The sequence below is a fragment of the Pseudonaja textilis genome, chromosome 4 (assembly GCF_049901715.1).
Source record: "Pseudonaja textilis isolate UNSWEBS1 chromosome 4, rPseTex1.2, whole genome shotgun sequence".
Classification (NCBI taxonomy): Eukaryota; Metazoa; Chordata; class Lepidosauria; order Squamata; family Elapidae; genus Pseudonaja; species Pseudonaja textilis.
In genome coordinates this window covers 2,933,638-2,951,063 of record NC_141993.1, presented here as the reverse complement: position 1 = coordinate 2,951,063, position 17,426 = coordinate 2,933,638, and the positions used below count along the sequence as shown (strand labels likewise).

General features: G+C 36.4%; 1 protein-coding gene across 3 annotated transcripts in view; it reads right to left on the bottom strand.

The window, feature by feature from the left end:
* The window catches only part of PAX2 (paired box 2), a 211,204-nt gene that overhangs the window by 127,501 nt on the left and 66,277 nt on the right, over window positions 1-17,426 (bottom strand). For all 3 annotated transcript variants that reach the window (XM_087932130.1, XM_087932129.1, XM_087932131.1), the window contains one exon: window positions 2,619-2,704. In XM_087932130.1, the coding sequence (XP_087788256.1) occupies window positions 2,619-2,704 (86 nt within the window). The remainder of the gene's footprint in view (window positions 1-2,618; window positions 2,705-17,426) is intronic.

The window sequence follows — 17,426 nt, the reverse complement described above, 5'->3', positions numbered from 1 at the left end:
TTGGCTGAATTGTTTTTAAAATGTGTCCCGGGAACGGACTCAGTACTTGAGGTAGGGTGAGAATGGAGCAGAATAAGAAAACACATTTTTGTTGATGTACCTTACCACTGAATTTATCTTATTATTAAGGTAATTAGATATACTACATCTTTTTAAACATTTTTGAGCCACTATTGTTTGCTCATATTCAGTTTGCAGTCTATTCCAAAATCTGTTTGAATATGTACAGAGAAGAGCAATAAGGATGATTAGGGGACTGGAGGCTAAAACATATATGAAGGATGATTGCAGGAATTGGGTAAGTCTAGTCTAGTGAAAAGAAGGACTAGGGGTGACATGATAGCAGTGTTCCAATAGTTGTGTGGCTGCTACAAAGGCAAGGGTGTCAAACTATTTACAAAGCACCAGAAAGCAAGGCAAGAAACAATGGTTGGAAACTAATCAAGAAGAGAAACAACCTAGAACTAAGAAGAAGTTTCCTAATGGTGAGAGCAATCAACCAATTTTTGGGTACGCCATCACTGGAGGCTTTCACAAAGAGGCTGAAATAGTATAGGGTTTCCTGCTCCAGCAGTGAGTTCTGTTCTATATTCTTTACTTTTAATAAGCACGTCACTAAGCAATTCATAGATTATTTTTTATTCAAGATGAGATCTCCTTAAATCTGATACATTTAATGTCAATAATGTCATATATTAATTTCCAGCCCTACTTTCCCACCTGATTTATCTTTTTAAAAGATTTAAAAATCCAAATGTGTTGAATATTTAATTGAAACAAATAACAATTTACTTCAGTTATTTCCTTGATGTAATCTGTGTACTAGGAAGCTGAGTTGGACCTCCTGCACTAAATTGTGAATTTGGTTGCAGTGTTCCTCATGTTGCACAGTATTTTATTTTCAAATAGCTGGCTCTTTTGCAAAGAATGGCTATAAAGTCTTTTCTTCTTTCTGGCATTACCTAAGTTTTATTTATATAAGAATCCCACTGTTCCCATAAAAATATGACTTTTAGGAAAAGCACGTATAGATAGTCTTTGACTTAGAAACATTCATTTGCTGATCATTCAAAATTACAACGGCACTGAAAAAAAAAAGACTTATGATCATTTTCATTCTTGTGACCGTTGTTCCTGTCCCATGATCAAGTGATCAAAATTCTGGCACGACATATATTTATGAAAGTTGCACCACCTGAAATCATGTGATCACTATTTGTAATCTTCTCAGCCATCTTCCAACAAGCAAAGTCAATTCAAAATCAAAGTCAATTCAGATTCGCTTAAAGATCACATAATTCAATTAACATTGCAGTGATTTAACAACTGTCACAAAATAATGGTAAAATGGGGCCAAATTGTCTTGCTTAGCAATGGAAATTTGGAGGTCAGTTATAATCATAAGTCATTATGGTCATATACCTGTATATTTAAAACAATGGCAAAACCCAACGGGAAGCATCTATACTATATACATTAATCAAAATCAAATATATTTTCCTGTTCCAAATCTTTTTAACAAATTAGATATGTTGTAAATTAATGGAAATCTGATACAAATCCAATTCTATACTATATCTAGTCCTTTGCTAGTACTTATCAAGTACAAGTATTTACATGAAGTCCTCTTGAATTAAAATTGTGGGACATTCTTTAAAGATTCTCTCTCCATCTAAGAAGTGCTATGCTATCTTTTCAAATGGTTTTCTCCTTTCTAAGTAGGCATGTTTATAATCATTTAAATAAAAGCATTGCAAGAATTCTGTACCAAGATGACAGAGAAGCGAATCTTTTCAACAATAAAATTTGGAGAGGAGTTTTATTTGGGAAGCCCCAGCATACTAGCAAGTAAAGAAAAACTGGACACAGATTCTACTTGTAATATACTGTATAAATCAAGAGCTATTGTCGATTTTCATGCAAAACCTGATGTTTTATGTATATTATGCATATCATGTATCGTGCTGTTATTGGGTTTGACATTCAAGTCTCTGTTTCAAGGCTGGGAATAGGTGGCTGAAGGCTACATCAGATAGGACTATTGTCTCACATGGGCTACAATTCTCTCAGGTTTGGAAAATTAAAGCAGATTGTTTTTAAGTTTCTAATATATTTTTACAAAATATGCTACAAATTCCTAGCAATTACAGCTGCAAATGGCTCCAGGGCCTCAAAAACAAGCCATCTGTTATCCAGCATTATTTTCTCATACACCAGCCTCAAAAATAAGTGATCCAAATGAAGAAGTAAAAATTGGTAGAAATGCGGCTGGCATAAACTCTTACTCTTTGATAAAAATAAATATTTTCTTAATAGGAACAACTGTGGGGTTTCATTACATACACATATATTAGGATTTTATTTCAATCCTTGGAATAATATGCATAATGCACAATATTTAAGCTTAGTTTAGCATTTCATCAAAAGATTTATTTGGTTAAATGTTAAATTCATTCACAAAGTTTTCAGTGATTTGGGATCTGAATTCTAATTCAGCTGACACCAATCCAACTAGATGCCATATGTCAAGTAAGTAAAATCCAGCTAGAGTCTTCTTTGGTATTAATGATGCTTTCATGATTTTTTTTTTAATGTTATCTAAACAATTTTCCTCTTACCTATAGTATGTCCAGGTGCAGTTACCCCTGTTCCACTCCCATCTGGTGTTGGGTGGAAAGGCTGTTGTACTTTGGTTCTGATGATCCTGTCACCATAACACAACAACACAGCACATTAGTCTGAGATATAGGCACTGCAAATAAAATATTTGATTTTATGAATGGGTTGATTCATACACAGTGGCCTATATATATATTGATAAAATAATAATGATAACAATAATAGCACAATCCACTATTATAAGAAATTGCAGAGTATCAAAAGACACTCGGATCTTCTTAAACATTTTAATTATTTTTTAATGATAAATAAATCATTTTTATAAATTTAATTCTTAACAACTGATTAATAGCAGGCATCCATATTCCTTTTTCACCTAGGAGAGAACCATGGAGCTGTGCAGCCCCTCTGCACAAATTATTTCCAAAACAAATTATAAAGCAAATTGCAAAAAAGGGCTAACCTGACATCAGCTAAAGAAAGAAGATTCATAGATACCCAGATACCCATTACATAATTTTTTGGAGTACCCAATATTATATAAAATAAAAACAATAAGAACTAATTAGCAAAAGAAGTTGAATGTGGGAGATAAGAGAAAATGATATGTGTCTAAATTTAATTTATGCTGACATTATTCATTGCAGTCCTCCATAGCTTAGCATTCTTCTTACCCAGCCTTGTTTTCACTATGCCTATTCGTTGATTCACACATTTCTTTTTGATAATTTAGTTTTCCACATTTCTTATATTTTATATATTATATATTTACATACCATCATTTTTTGTGACTTATTCTACAAATATATAGCATATGAAACATTCACAATGAAAAAAGCAAGCAATTAAATCATAGGACCTGATTATGACATTCATACCCCAAAGCCTTCTGGAATAATTCAGTTTTTACTAGTTTCTGCAGCTTTCTTCCCATTTCATTGAGCCCAGGCCATTCTAGAAAAATAACCCAAGAGTTTGCTCCTTGGTTTAATATGATCATCAGCACAACATGCAAGAGGAGACTGCATTCTGAACTAAGGCCTCAAAGGCATTCTCAACTTACAACCATTTGTTTAGTAACCTTTGAAGTTACAATAGCACTGAAAAAAGTGACCTATGACCATGTTTCACAGAACTGTTGCAATATCCATGTAGTCACATGATCAGAATTTGGACTCTTGACAACTGGCATGTATTTATGGCAACTTAACCTATGTTCCTACAGTTCCTTCTTCACTCTCTCTCTCTCTTTTTACTTGACCACACACTCATTCAGTTTTATAGAAAGAACTTGTAGATGTTATCTCAAAACTCCTTTCTGTAAGAAACCATGGAGGAGGGACATGAGATTTGGAGAAGGATAAATGTTGCTCATATTTCAAAAACAGGAAAGAGACCTAAGAGATGGCAGATTATTCAGCTTGAAAACGATTCTAGGCAGAAGTAGTGGAATATTTTTTTTTTTGAAGTACTCATCTCTAATGATCTAAGTGCTAGAGCCCACTGTAACTACATATCCAAAAAGGCATTAAGAGTTGTTAACCTAATCCTATGCGTCTTTTTCTCTGGTAATATCACACTACTAACTAGAGCATACAAAACATTTGCTAGACCATACAGCTCATCAGTCTGGAACCCACATTACGTATCTGATATTAACACAGTAGAGAAAGTCCAGAAATATTTCACAAGAAAAGTTCTTCATTCCTCTACTCGTTGCAGAATACCTTATGCCACCAGACTTGAAATTCTAGACCTAGAAATCCTTGAATTATGCGGTCTTCGGTCTGATCTGAGTATTGTACATAAAATTATATATTGCAATTTCCTACCTGTCAATAAATACTTCAGCTTCAACATAACAACACAAGATCACCCAATAGATACAAACTCAAGGTTAATTGCACCAAACTTGATTGCAGGAAATACGACTTCAGCAACAGAGTGGTCAATGTCTGGAATATTCTGCCTGACTCTGTGGTTTCTTCCCCAAACCCCAAAAACTTTAACCTTAGACTGTCTACTATTGACCTCACCACTTTCCTAAGAGGTCTGTAGTGGGTGTGCATAAGTGCACCAACGTGCCTACCATCCCTGTCCTATTGTTTCATTTTATTTTTCTTATATGTATCCATTTCATGTATTCATAACCATGTTTATACTTATACCTGTTATCTTATAATCGCTTGATAAAATAAAATAAATAAATAAAATAAAAAGGGGGGAACAGTTGTTAAGCAGTTGGTTTGTATGCACTTAGTAAAGGAAGTATAACTTGGCAGGGACCTGCATGAGTTTATCAAGAACAATTCATGCCAAACCAACCTAATATTTTTTGATAGAATGATCAACTTATGTGATCTCAGTGGTCATGGTATACTTTAGCTTCAACAAAGCATTTGTCAAAATCTTTGTCAAGGCTGAGCTGAGTTACAGATTGTGTAAAGTATATAAATAAATGAGAGTCTACAGATTGTGTCTACAGTCTACAGAGTTACAGATTGTGTAAAGTATATAAATAAATGAGAGTCTACAAGACAAGATGGTAAAATGTAGGCTGAATATAGATCTGGATGAACAAATATTCCAGAAATGTACAGTACATTAATGATCAGCATCAGATTAGAAGGTATCAAAGGGTACATCGTTGGGCTGTAGTGTTCAACATATTTATAAATATGGAAGGTAGTAGACTCCCCTCTGCTAGAAGTAAGAGTTGGGTAGCCATTTGTTATACATGCTGCAGTACAGTTTCTGGATAAATTTTGTACTAAATTATCTCAAAGAAATATTTCAATCCTTGCATTGTATGATAAATATGGAAAAGTATATGAAAATATTAATACATTTTGTGAAGATTTTAGAAACTACATTGGAGTCACTCGTGAGAAAAAATCAATTTAAGATTAAAAACACAAGACGCTACCAACTGAACATTTACTGCTAAATGAATGCATCTGCATTATTGCTGATAAATTCCCCAAACCAGAAAAAGATTAAGATTATGTTATTCAAATATTAACCCTGACTGCTGACTTTGTTCAATTTGACAACCTGGCTACTTGACCTAACTTGAAAATATATTTGCAAGCTATGATAAAGCTTTCTACTCATTTTGTATGATGTGAAAAACTCTTTTTCCCTTTGAAAATGCAAACAAAAATATTATTTGGAGGAATAGAATAGAATAGAATAGAATAGAATAGAATAGAATAGAATAGAATAGAATAGAATAGAATAGAATGGAATGGAATGGAATGGAATGGAATGGAATGGAATGGAACAGAACAGAATGGAGCAGAACGGAATGGAACAGAATGGAACAGAACAGAACAGAACAGAAAGAATAGAATAAAAGAATTGGAGACAAGTTGTTCCTGATTAATTCTTCTGTCAGGAAATTTTTCCTTAGTTCTAGATTGATTCTCTCCTTGATTAGTTTCTACCATTGCTTCTTGTCCTGCCGTCCATTTCTTTGGAGAATTGCTCACCTCCCACTTCTTTGTGGCAGCCCCTGAGATATTGGAACACTTGTATCATGTCACCCCTAGTCCTTCTTTTCTGTGGCCTTACCAAGGCATTATAAAGTGATCTTCACATGATCTTGATTCTATCCCTCTGTTTATTGCAGCCTAGAACTGTGTTGGCTTTTTTGGCAGCTGCAGTACACTGCTGGCTCATATTTAAATGATTGTCCACTAGGACTCCAAGATCTTTCTCACAGTTGCTACTATTGAGCAAGGTACCATATATACTGTACCTGTGCATTTTGTTTTTCGTATCTAAATGTAGAAACTTACTTTTTTCAGCACTGCATTTCATTTTGTAAGATAGCGCTCAAGTCTGTCAATATCTTTCTACATCTTAAGCCTATCTTCTGGAGTGTTGGCTATTCCTGATAACTTGTTGCCGTCTGCAGATTTGATGAGTTCTGCATCTATCCCCTCATCCAAATCATTGATGAAGATATTGGAGAGTACTGGGCCTAAAACAGAGCCTTGGGGTACCCCACTGCATGCTTCCCTCCATGTAAATGCAGTTCCATTGAGGACTACATGTTGAGTGTGGTTGGTCAGCCCGTTACGAATCTATCTGGTGGTGATGCTGTCTAACCCACATTTTTCTACTTTATCTAGCAGTAGGTTATGGTCTACTTTATCAAATGCCTTACTGAAGTCCAAGTAAATTATATCAACAGCATTCCTCTGGTCCACTAATTTTATCACTTTGTCAAAGAATGCTAATAAGATTTGTTTGGCATGATCTGTTTTTGACAAACCCATGTTGGCTTTTGGTTATTAGTTTGTTTGCTCTTAGGTGTTCACTGATTCATTGCTTGGTTATCATTTCCAGAATCTTCCCTGGTATTGAGGTCAGGCTTATAGGTCTGTAGTTTCCTGAATTTATTTATTTTTCCTTTTTTTTTTTTCGGAAATTTTATTTGAGTTTTCACAAAGAGAAAAAAAATACAAATAAACATCTTTTTTGAAAGTAGCGTAATCCTGGGTTACATTTCTTCGTACAGACACAAATTCAGGTTCATGCTCATTTTTATATTCTATTCCATATCTTATTACTATTTTACATTTTCTGCATAGCTTCTCAGCTCTTTTAATTTTCTCAATTTTATTTTAATTATTTCATCTCAATTCAAATCATTGTATTTATATTATTTGTCTGTCCTGTTTTAATTATGTATTATCTTTTCTCATTAAGCAAAATTTCTCCTGTAGTTACTGATTGGAGTATGACGCCTTTATATCTTTTCCCTAAAGTTGTAATATTCAATATAATACATAACTTCCATTTGGATTCTTAAAATACACACTGTATTCTTAAAAAAAAGAAAAAATTATAAATGTATAAAATTAAAACAACATTCCATTGCAATTCAATTCTATCATTAATATTCATTAAAGTCTTAACATCTTTAACATTACTTTTCAATTAAATATCATACTTCTATGGGAACAATTATAAGCTTTTCATAGTTAATTCCCCCCACTCTTCACTTATATTTTATAAAACATTAACTAATTAAAATGTTCCCCTTCCTTCCTAATTCAATTTTCTCATTTATTTTATTTCACTTATTTTATTCACAAACATTTCACTAAATTACACTAACTATTTTATCCCTCATTTTAATCATACATTGTTTCCAATTTTCTAAAGTTATTTCTATTACTAATATAACAATACAATCTTATGTACCTTTACAGAATCCCTTTTTCAGTTAGATTTACATCCATTATCTCTAAATAGATCCTGTTTCTCTATATCTTGCTCCGGTCCTTTGTAACTTCTTTTCCTTTCCTTCTTCCCTCTCTTCTTCTCTCTCCCCTTTTTACCCCCTTGTCTCTTGGTTTGAAGGGCTTCGGCGACAGATAGAAATCTGCGATCGTGCACGGTTTCTGTCTGGGCTCGCTACTGGAGCACCCTGAGCTGGATGGTTTTGGGGCTAAGCTACCCCATAGAGGTGGTGAAGAGGGAGGAGACCACCAGCAGGGTTGAGGAGAGCCGCATCTCTCCTCCTCAGCTGGCCATTACTCCCTTTCCTGAAGGCAGTTGTAGCGGTGGTCAGAAATGGCCACCACAAAGGAGAACTTGACTGGAAAATAATGTGCAGGAGAAAGATAAGAAGTGAAAGTTTTGGCTGACTGGGTTAAATTGTAAAAGCAACAACTAAGGTACCCTGGAATTTAAACTTTCAAAAAATAACATCACTCCCAAAGAAGAGTCGGAAGCAGCGAAGGAAAGTGAAAAGGGAAAGGCTTGGCTTTTTTATTCTTCTCTCTCCTTCCCTATACTGACAACTAAGAGACTTAAATAAGAAATCAGAAAAATCTGCTTTGACATCAATAGGCAATTAAGCTGAAAATATAACCAAATGCCAAAGGGATAATAAAGATTTCTGGACATTAAAATTTTTCTTTTTCATAAGCAGGAAGGGAGAGAAAAAGAATAAGGGCAGGATCTGGAAGAGGGAGGAGACTGCCTGGAATTAAAAAGAATCTACAGTAAAACTTCAACAAGACTTCTAAAAGATACATTTTAACTGAAACTATGCAACTAAATAGTAACCCCAGGAAGAGAAAGTGAAAAGCAAAAGCAAAAAAGAAACAGCTTGTGTGTATTTGGATTATTTGGTGATCTTTGAATTCTTGGTTATTATATTTGAATGACTAAAATGAATCGGGTGGTTGTTTAAAAATTTATACAATGGCACCACTTCTGGATGAATTGAATTGAAAATGGATGGGTTCTTTTGGCTTTGTTTTCAATTCTTAGAAATGGAAGAACTAACAAGAAAAGACTGCAAAACAAGAAGACTGGGATGAAGTTCTTTTGAACAAGTAACTCTATTTGGGAAGAAAAAGGAAGAGAATGGAGAATTTAAGACTTAAAAAAACAACCAAAGAAAAGAAAAATAATTCGAAAAATAAGTATAATACTGGAAAGCAACAGAAAAGGGGAATACAGAAGAGAGAAATAGAGGTATTTTTCCTTTTTTGAAAATGGGAACTACATTAGCACTTTTCCAGGCCTCTGGCAGTTCCCCAGTGCTCCAGGATCTTTGAAAGATATAGTTCAGTGGTTATGAGATCACGTTTGCCAGTTCCTTTAGAACCTTGGAGTGTAATCCCTGGTCCTGGCGATTTGAACTTGTCTAGGATGGACAGGTGCTCACTTACCATTTTCTTCCCTATTTTGTCTTGTGTTCCTATTCTGTTTTTTGCGGTGCTGTTTTTGATAGGTTGGACTGTTTTTTCCCTTGGTGTAAAGACAGATGCAAAAAAACCAGTTAGGTAGTTCTGCTTTCTTTCTGTTGCTTGTCACTTTCTTGCTACTTTCTCCTACCAATGGACCAATGGTTTCCTTAACTTTTTCTTGTTTTTAACATGTTGGAAGAAGCTTTCTTTGTTATTTTTTACTTTTGTCATAAGCGTTTGTTCATTATGAGCCTTAGCTTTCCTCACTTCATTTTTGCATAATACTGAATTCTAATATTGCATGATCATTCCACACACACACACGGCAAGGTTCCTGTAGCTTCAACACCGTCTATCATTTCATCTCTGTCAGCGAGAGCTGTCCAGTATGGCTGATCTCCTTGTTCCCTTCTCTACTTTTGGGGAAGCAAAGTTGTTGTCTCCAAGGACTTTTTAGAAATGTGAACTGCATGTACTGTCTATATGCTCAAGCTCTCATTTTTCCATAGTCTTAAGCAAACTGGTTTAAAAATGTAATTATAGGAGCCAGTGTGATATAATGGTTAAAATAGTATATTAGGACCAAGGAGATCCAAGTTTTAATCTTCCCTTAGTCTTAGTCTTAGTCTTCCCATTTCAGCCAACTGAAATGACTTTAGGTTAGTCCCTTAGCCTCCCTGGTGGTAAGCTAAAAATTCTCTATTTATTAACACACATGGTTCTTCCATAATAGATGAACCTTCAACAAAGGGCCTTCATCCTGTAGTGGATGTATAATGTAATTACATAATATGTCAATATATCTAGGAATGGTTTTGTTTGACACATGAACTGCATGCTTCTTTAGGTTTCCTTCCTTCCTTCCTTCCTTCCTTCCTTCCTTCCTTCCTTCCTTCCTTCCTTCCTTCCTTCCTTCCTTCCTTCCTTCCTTCCTTCCGCATTCAGTAATTTAAGAAGTTAAAGAAATAACCAGCTACCTCATAGAGTTTCAAAAGTAGCATGAGCCTGAACATGAGACACAAACTGCTTAAAAGGTAAATACTATTTTGGGATGAATAATAAGGGCATGGGATTCAGATGATGAGAAGGAATTGTTTTATTCTACTTGGCTTTAGTCAGCTGCCATTTGAAAGACTGTGCCCAATTCTGTTCAGCTCAGTGTACAAAGAATAGTAACAATTTGGTGCAAGTTAAGAGGAGGGCCATCAAAATGGTGAGGGACTGTTGAAGTTCACTGCACTTAGCCTGTAAGAAAGAAGAGCAAGATATCTGAAGGGGTGTCAGATAAAAAAGGAGGTGGTATTGTTCTCTATTGTTTCAGTTGGCAGGACCAAAACTTCCAGGAAAATAAATTCAGGTTACATTACTAGGAGGAATTTTCTGAGGTAAAAATGTCAGCTTATTTATTTATGAATTTATTTTATTTCTATAGCTATCCATCTCAATAAGTGATTCTGATAAAATGAAATAGGTACCTCATGAAGCAGTACTGCAGACCTTCAGCCACAGCCACCTGACTAAAATATTTTGCAGATCTTACATGGAGCAGATGGGTGGATCTCTGAGACAACTTCCAATTCTTTGACTCTACAACATGTAGAACCTCTGTTTGCCCAGAGCTCAATCAGATCAGAAATCTGTTCTTAAAAAGAGAGTTACATGGAACGTGCTGATCTACTAATCTACCATGTCATTTCAGAATTTGTGTATGAATGTGTGCACTGATGAAAAAAGATGGAGGCTCCAGCTGCAATGTCTCCATGCCTACTGCCCCATGCTTGAAAAAATATCATTTCAATGATAATTGAATGTGTAGATATAGTCTCTCTCTGTCCATTCATGCTTAGTAACAGTTTCTCCATTAAATCCTCTCACACAGTTTGATTTTCTCCAAATGGATACTCACGGTCTGGTAGATTTTATTTGTAATTGTCTTTTTCTGTTTAATGGATAGAAATTATTGTTTTTAAATCTTTTATTGTTTGGGGGTTTTGTAAGCCACTGAGTTTTTGTTAATTAAGATACATAGAAGCCTTAGTAAATAAATACAGTAAATATATTTGAAAGCTCATATTTGGCATTCTCATCTGAGTGTCAATTACTTTTTCTTCTCAGTCTGCAAAGATGTTCATCACCTCCCCCAAAAGAAAGAAAATCATAATCATTGATATTACTATTTCAATTTTTATCCCTATGCCCTTCCACCATGTCAACTTTTTCTCATGATCTACAACGAGCATTACAGCTCACAGTCATGTAACTCCTGTGGGTTAGGCAAGACGCATCAGGCTTATTTTTCTCTGTTTCATTCTCTGAAGAAAGAGAAACACATACTGTATGGAAAATCAAAAGTTCCAAAATTCATAAGTGCCTGGAAAATTGGTGACAGTGAAGATGTTCTTAAAGGTAACTTCCCTAGTTTGGGCCCTACAGACGGGTGGACTTCAATTCCTAGCTTACTCAGCAGATTAGTATTCTGCTTTTCTCTCCAAAATGATAGGAATTCTTTTATCTGATATTTTTACCATTTCATCTGGATTTAAAATAAATTGTTATCCTTTAGCCGGGATATATTTGTTTTAAACAACCTTCTTGAACTTAAATTCTTGAGCATTTTAACCAGGGGTTGGATTCTACCGGTTCTGACTGGTTCTATAGAACTCCTTGTTAACTTTCTACACCGTTCTGAGAACCGATAGTTAGAAGCAATCTCCTTAATACATTCTTGCCAGTACGACTAGACCTCCTGTCTCCGGAGCTTCTGGGGCTTGACTTTCTTAAAGGGAAGGGTTGTTTTAAGATTTTTACACTGCGGTTGGGAGGAAATATTTCCCTGGACAATCAGCACTTTGAAGAAATAATTGAATAACGAAGCAGAGCTGTCAGAAAAAAGCTTTTAATGACAGGGAACCAAGATGAGTGACATTCAGTAAGCCTTCTTGGCTAGCTAGAAAGATTAACATTCAAACGTGAATTTACATACCCTTTCTGAGTTTTGGTATAAAACTTGTTTTTGGTGAAGGTTAATTCTATGCTTGGTGAGCTTAAATCCTGTGTTTATTGATGGGATAATTTTCCCTATTCAACTTCAACAAGCAACAGCTACCATTGTGATTTAATTATTTGTATTGTGTTTGAATTTTTTCCTGCCTCATAGTTTCTTTTTCTTTCTGGCTAGGGGGTCTTCCTTCACTGCTTTAGTGATATCAGGCACTGTCCTTTTGGGGTGTACTTCCAAGAGGCAGGATACAAGTTTGGCACTGAGTTTTTTACTGCCTTTCTGGAGGGCATGTGACCTTTCCTTAAATCTGGATGATTTCCTTAGGATATTTTGTGAGGTGAGTCAGACCAGCTGGTATCTTCAAGTGATGCAAATGGATCTAAGGATTTGCTTTTCCTGGGTGTGCTTTTTCTGGAGAGCTTAAATGACTTTACTTTATGAGCAAAAGTTGGCTGCTGATAGTTATCACTGCATTTTAACTATTTTCATTCCTCAAGGTGCTCTGGCACCCTGCCTGATTTGTAACTCTGGCTTGCAGGTATTTTCAATCTAATGATTGGTATTTAGGGAAGTTTTTGCAAGCAAAGAAGCTTTTTGAATTTTGGACAGGTAATCCTTGACTTACAACAGTTCATTTAGTGACCATTCAAAGTTACAATGGCACTGAAAAAAGTGACTTATGACCATTTTTCACCCTTACGACCATTGCAGCATCTCCACTGTCATGAGAGGCCAGGCAAGGAGAAGCGCCCCTTGACATGAGTGATGTCGAGTTGGCCATGCCCACCCAAGTCCATGACCATCAAGCCACACCCACCAACTAAGCCATGTCCACAGAACCGGTTTAAAAACTGAGTCCCACCCCTGATTTTAACCATTAGCAGGACTATATTGTGTGAGCCCCCAAGGTTACTCATTGAAAAAGAAGTGTATCAAATTCTTAAGATCTGGCCTAGTTCTCGGATAGACTTCCTATGCAGCCTGCACACTGACAAGAGTTACCAAAATATACTAAACCTATTCTCTAATAGTACCAATCTTTCTTACTAAGTGTGCAGCCAGATATACTGTAACAATTTTATCTCCATGAAAAATAATTTCTAAAAAGCATATGTCCAGCAAAGTGTCGCTAATGCAAAAATTATATGATGTGAACTGACTACAAAGGCTGATTAAAATGTAAAAGTAAAGTCCTCTCAAATTTTGGCCCAGAATATTTACTTCTCTGACTCTCAAGTACAACTGATAACCTTTACACAATTATGTATTCAATAGCAGAATTTCTGGCTGGGGACTTCTGGGAATTGAAGTCCATATAGCTTAAAGTTGCTGAGCTTAAAAAACTCTGTTCTAAAGGATGCTTGACAATATTTCCCAGATGAAGAAACAAGCACTTTGCACAAAGAAGTTTCTAGATTTCACCCTAGAGAGTTGCAACCAGTTGGGTAGACAATGCTGAGGAAGACAAATATCTCACTTAATAGAATGCCGTATGGAACTTTTCCCCTGGCAAATCAATGTGATTTTTTTTTTTTAAAAAAGTGATATTCCTAAAAATGTTCCATCTATTTCATGATTGGCAAATTATTGTTGTTGTTGTTGTTGTTGTTGTTGTTGTTGTCATTGTTACACTGGGTGCCATACAAAAAGCCTTGGATATTACTTAGAACATCTGTGCATTGACAATATTTCTATATGTCAATTACAAAAGGCAATGCTGATTGGATCTGCACATATACTACTCAGATACATTACAGCATCCTAGGTTTTTGGAAGAACTTGATTCATATGAAGGCCAACCAGAGCTAAGAACTAGCAGCTGTGATTTCATGTTGTTATATGCATCTTCCTCTTCATGATATATTCAGCTTGGATGCTGCCTGTCAATGACTCTGAAGAAATTAGCAACACAAAAAGGGAATTGGGTCTGTTTTAGCTTCTACACTGCAGTTTTGCCTCTCCCTGGAAAAATTCCTACAGAATAGATAAGCATAACGATGCACTACGTTAGCAAAATAAAAAATTTAGCACTAATAAAACAATTCATTTAACTACATTGATAATAAATCATTAAAATTTAACGATATGATTAATATTTATTCCCCAAGATATCACAGGACAGTGAGTACCATTTGGGGGCCAATACCAGTCATAAGCTAACCTGGTATTCTCACACTAATCTAAACATACAGAAAGGCCTGGGAAAGAGAGCAAACTAGCTAATGGTCTGACCTTAAGGAGAGGTAACTGTTCCAAAGCATAACTAATCAAAGAATTGGTTTAAACCCAAAGGTTTAAGATTCATTCTGGGAATCACCAAGCCACTTAGAAGCAATGTTCTTTACAGCAACAGTCCAGATCAGTCAGCCAAAAAAATACTTTTCTCACTTCAAATTAGGGCCTGTAGGAGGCGTGCATAAGTACACCAATCGTGCCTACCGTCCTTGTCCTATTGTTTCTTTTTATTTTTCTTATACCTATCCATCTCCTGTATTCATAACTATGTTTATACTTATACCTGTTATCTTGTAAGCGATTGACAAATCAAATAAGTAAATAAAAATAAAACTATTTGCCAAAAATAGAAGAATTAAAAAGAAAAATGAAAAGACCCTTTTACTTAAAGCTTCCTGAAAGTCTTTTAATACCAGCTAATTAAACCCTCTCTTGAATTTAATATCATTTTGGAATAAAAGATACAAAATTAGTGATGCTGGTAAAAAAACAAGAAAAGTTGCTAAGTATTGCAGGAAAATAACATTACAAAACAAGTTAACACAAAGAAAACTCAATGTGAAATGCACAGCACAGCTAAAAACAGAACATTAAAAAATACTACATTACAACTTCAAAACAAGACATGTCCTGAGAAGGCCAGCTACCATATTATATTGTAAAGGTGGCAGAAGATGAGAAAAATAAATTAGATAAAGGAATATCACTGCATCTGAAAGAATTCACTAAAGACACATCAGGCAGACAAGAGAGCTATAGGGGGAATGACTCAGCAGGCAAGTCAATAGGTCTAGAGATAACATTAGCAGGATGAACATGATTCAAATGTGATTTTGTTGTTATTTAATAACACAGAGAATTTATTTAAATTGGGAGAGAGGGCAATGAAGGGAAAAGTAATAAAAATTTTAAAAATAAAGATCAAATGAAAATCTAGACATTTAATACAAATATATTTACAAATTGCATGATTAAAACTAGAATTATTAGCTAGCAAACTTTGTAAAGGATTTACTAATGTTGCTATCTCATTAGTGTTGTGTATGCACATGCGCGGCCAGAGGTTTCCCTCCAGTCTGCGCTAAGCGCAGGAAAATAGTTTAAATCTATTGGCTAACGGTTGACAGCTCTCTATAAAGAGAGCTGCCAGCTGGCAGCTTCGCAGACGGATACTTTATAGCTTTTTTAGCTCAAAAAACAAACGGTTGCAGATTCTGGCTCTGAGTCTCTTCCTTCCAACCGCTGATCTAACACTGGTGACGAAGGTGGGATCAGTTGGAAATGGGAGCCATCTGCACTGATTGCTGTGCAGAAGCACACAAGTAATCACTGCACGTTGGCAGATATCAATCACACGAAATTAGGGGAGATGGCAATGTCACTGCAGTTCACACCATTCGATCCCGCAACAGAAATGTGGGACTCATACATAATCCATTTCGATTGCATACTGGAAACCAATGATTATACAAACATTACCGACAACTGCAAAAGGGTGCTATTCTTGAGTTACTGCACCAAAGAGGTATTTGAAATGGCGAGGGCCCTCATTGCACACCAACTGCTACAGACAGTCACCTGGGACACATTACAAGACAAACTGCAGGAGCACTATGCAGCCAGACCCTCCTGCATTGCCCAAAGGCACGCGTTCTACCATAGGAACCAGGCTGTGCGTGAATCTATCAACAGACCGGACTGCTCCAGCTGATTGTGGTAGAGGGCTCACTGCCTAGCCTCCTGGGACTGGACTGGTTTGTGGCCCTGGGGTGCCCTTAACTCACCTTTAACTCACCGGGGTGAACGCCATCCATGAGCTAATGGCCAAGGACTTGAGCAAGAAATTTGCAGAAGTCTTCGATGGAGAGTTGGGGGAATACAAGGGCACCTCGATCTCCTTTAACCTGGACCCCAATGTGGCACCCATCAGACTGAAACCAAGGAGAGTGCCCTTTGCATTGAGGCCCAAGGTTGATGAATAGCTGGACAAGCTCATTCTACATGGCACAGTAGAACCAGTCGACCACACAAAATTGGAGACTCCTATAGTGATCCCAGTGAAAGCAGATGGGTCCGTCCAGATATGCGCAGATTATAAATGCACCCTCAATAAAGCCCTCCAGCAAAATGCATATCCGGTACCAGTGGTGCAACATTTACTGCACTTTTTGGGTGAGGGCATGTATCAGCCTTGGAAGCCATATTAGAGCCAGAAGCTTCCATACTGCAACATTCCTGTGCCTGGGAAAGTGGGGGGAGGGGGATTTTAAAGTGTTGGTAGTTAGACATAATAGCCTTTTTCTTTACAGTCTAGTCATGTTATTCCTACACCTGGAGGAAAAGGGATGTCTTAAGTTGGGATGGTTGGTGATTGGACCATGTGATGGACTGATGGGTGCAGGGGTTGGGTTTTGATTTTTGAATTACTAAGGGAAAACCTGAAACTCTCAGATAAAGGTTTTCCCAGATGTGCCAGTATACCTACTCTAATAAAAGGAAACTTTGAGAAAATGCCTGTCTCAAGTTTTTGATTGGAGTTGGGTTTTTCTGGAACCCCGACAACAAGATTTTTGCAAAGTTGGACTTCACCCAAACCTACCAGCAACTCCCAGTGGACAACGCCACAGCCAAAGCCCAAACGATTGCAATGCACAGGGTAGCCTTCCAATGCTGATGCCTGCAGTTTGGGGTAAATGTGGCCCCAGGGTTGTTGCAAAGTTTGATGGAGCACCTATTACACAGCATCCCAGGCATCATCCCATAATTCAAAGACATGCTGATATTAGCCGTTAACAAAACTGAACTATTCGGCTGACTACAAGTAGTCCTACAAAGGTTCCAGGAAGTGGGATTCAAAG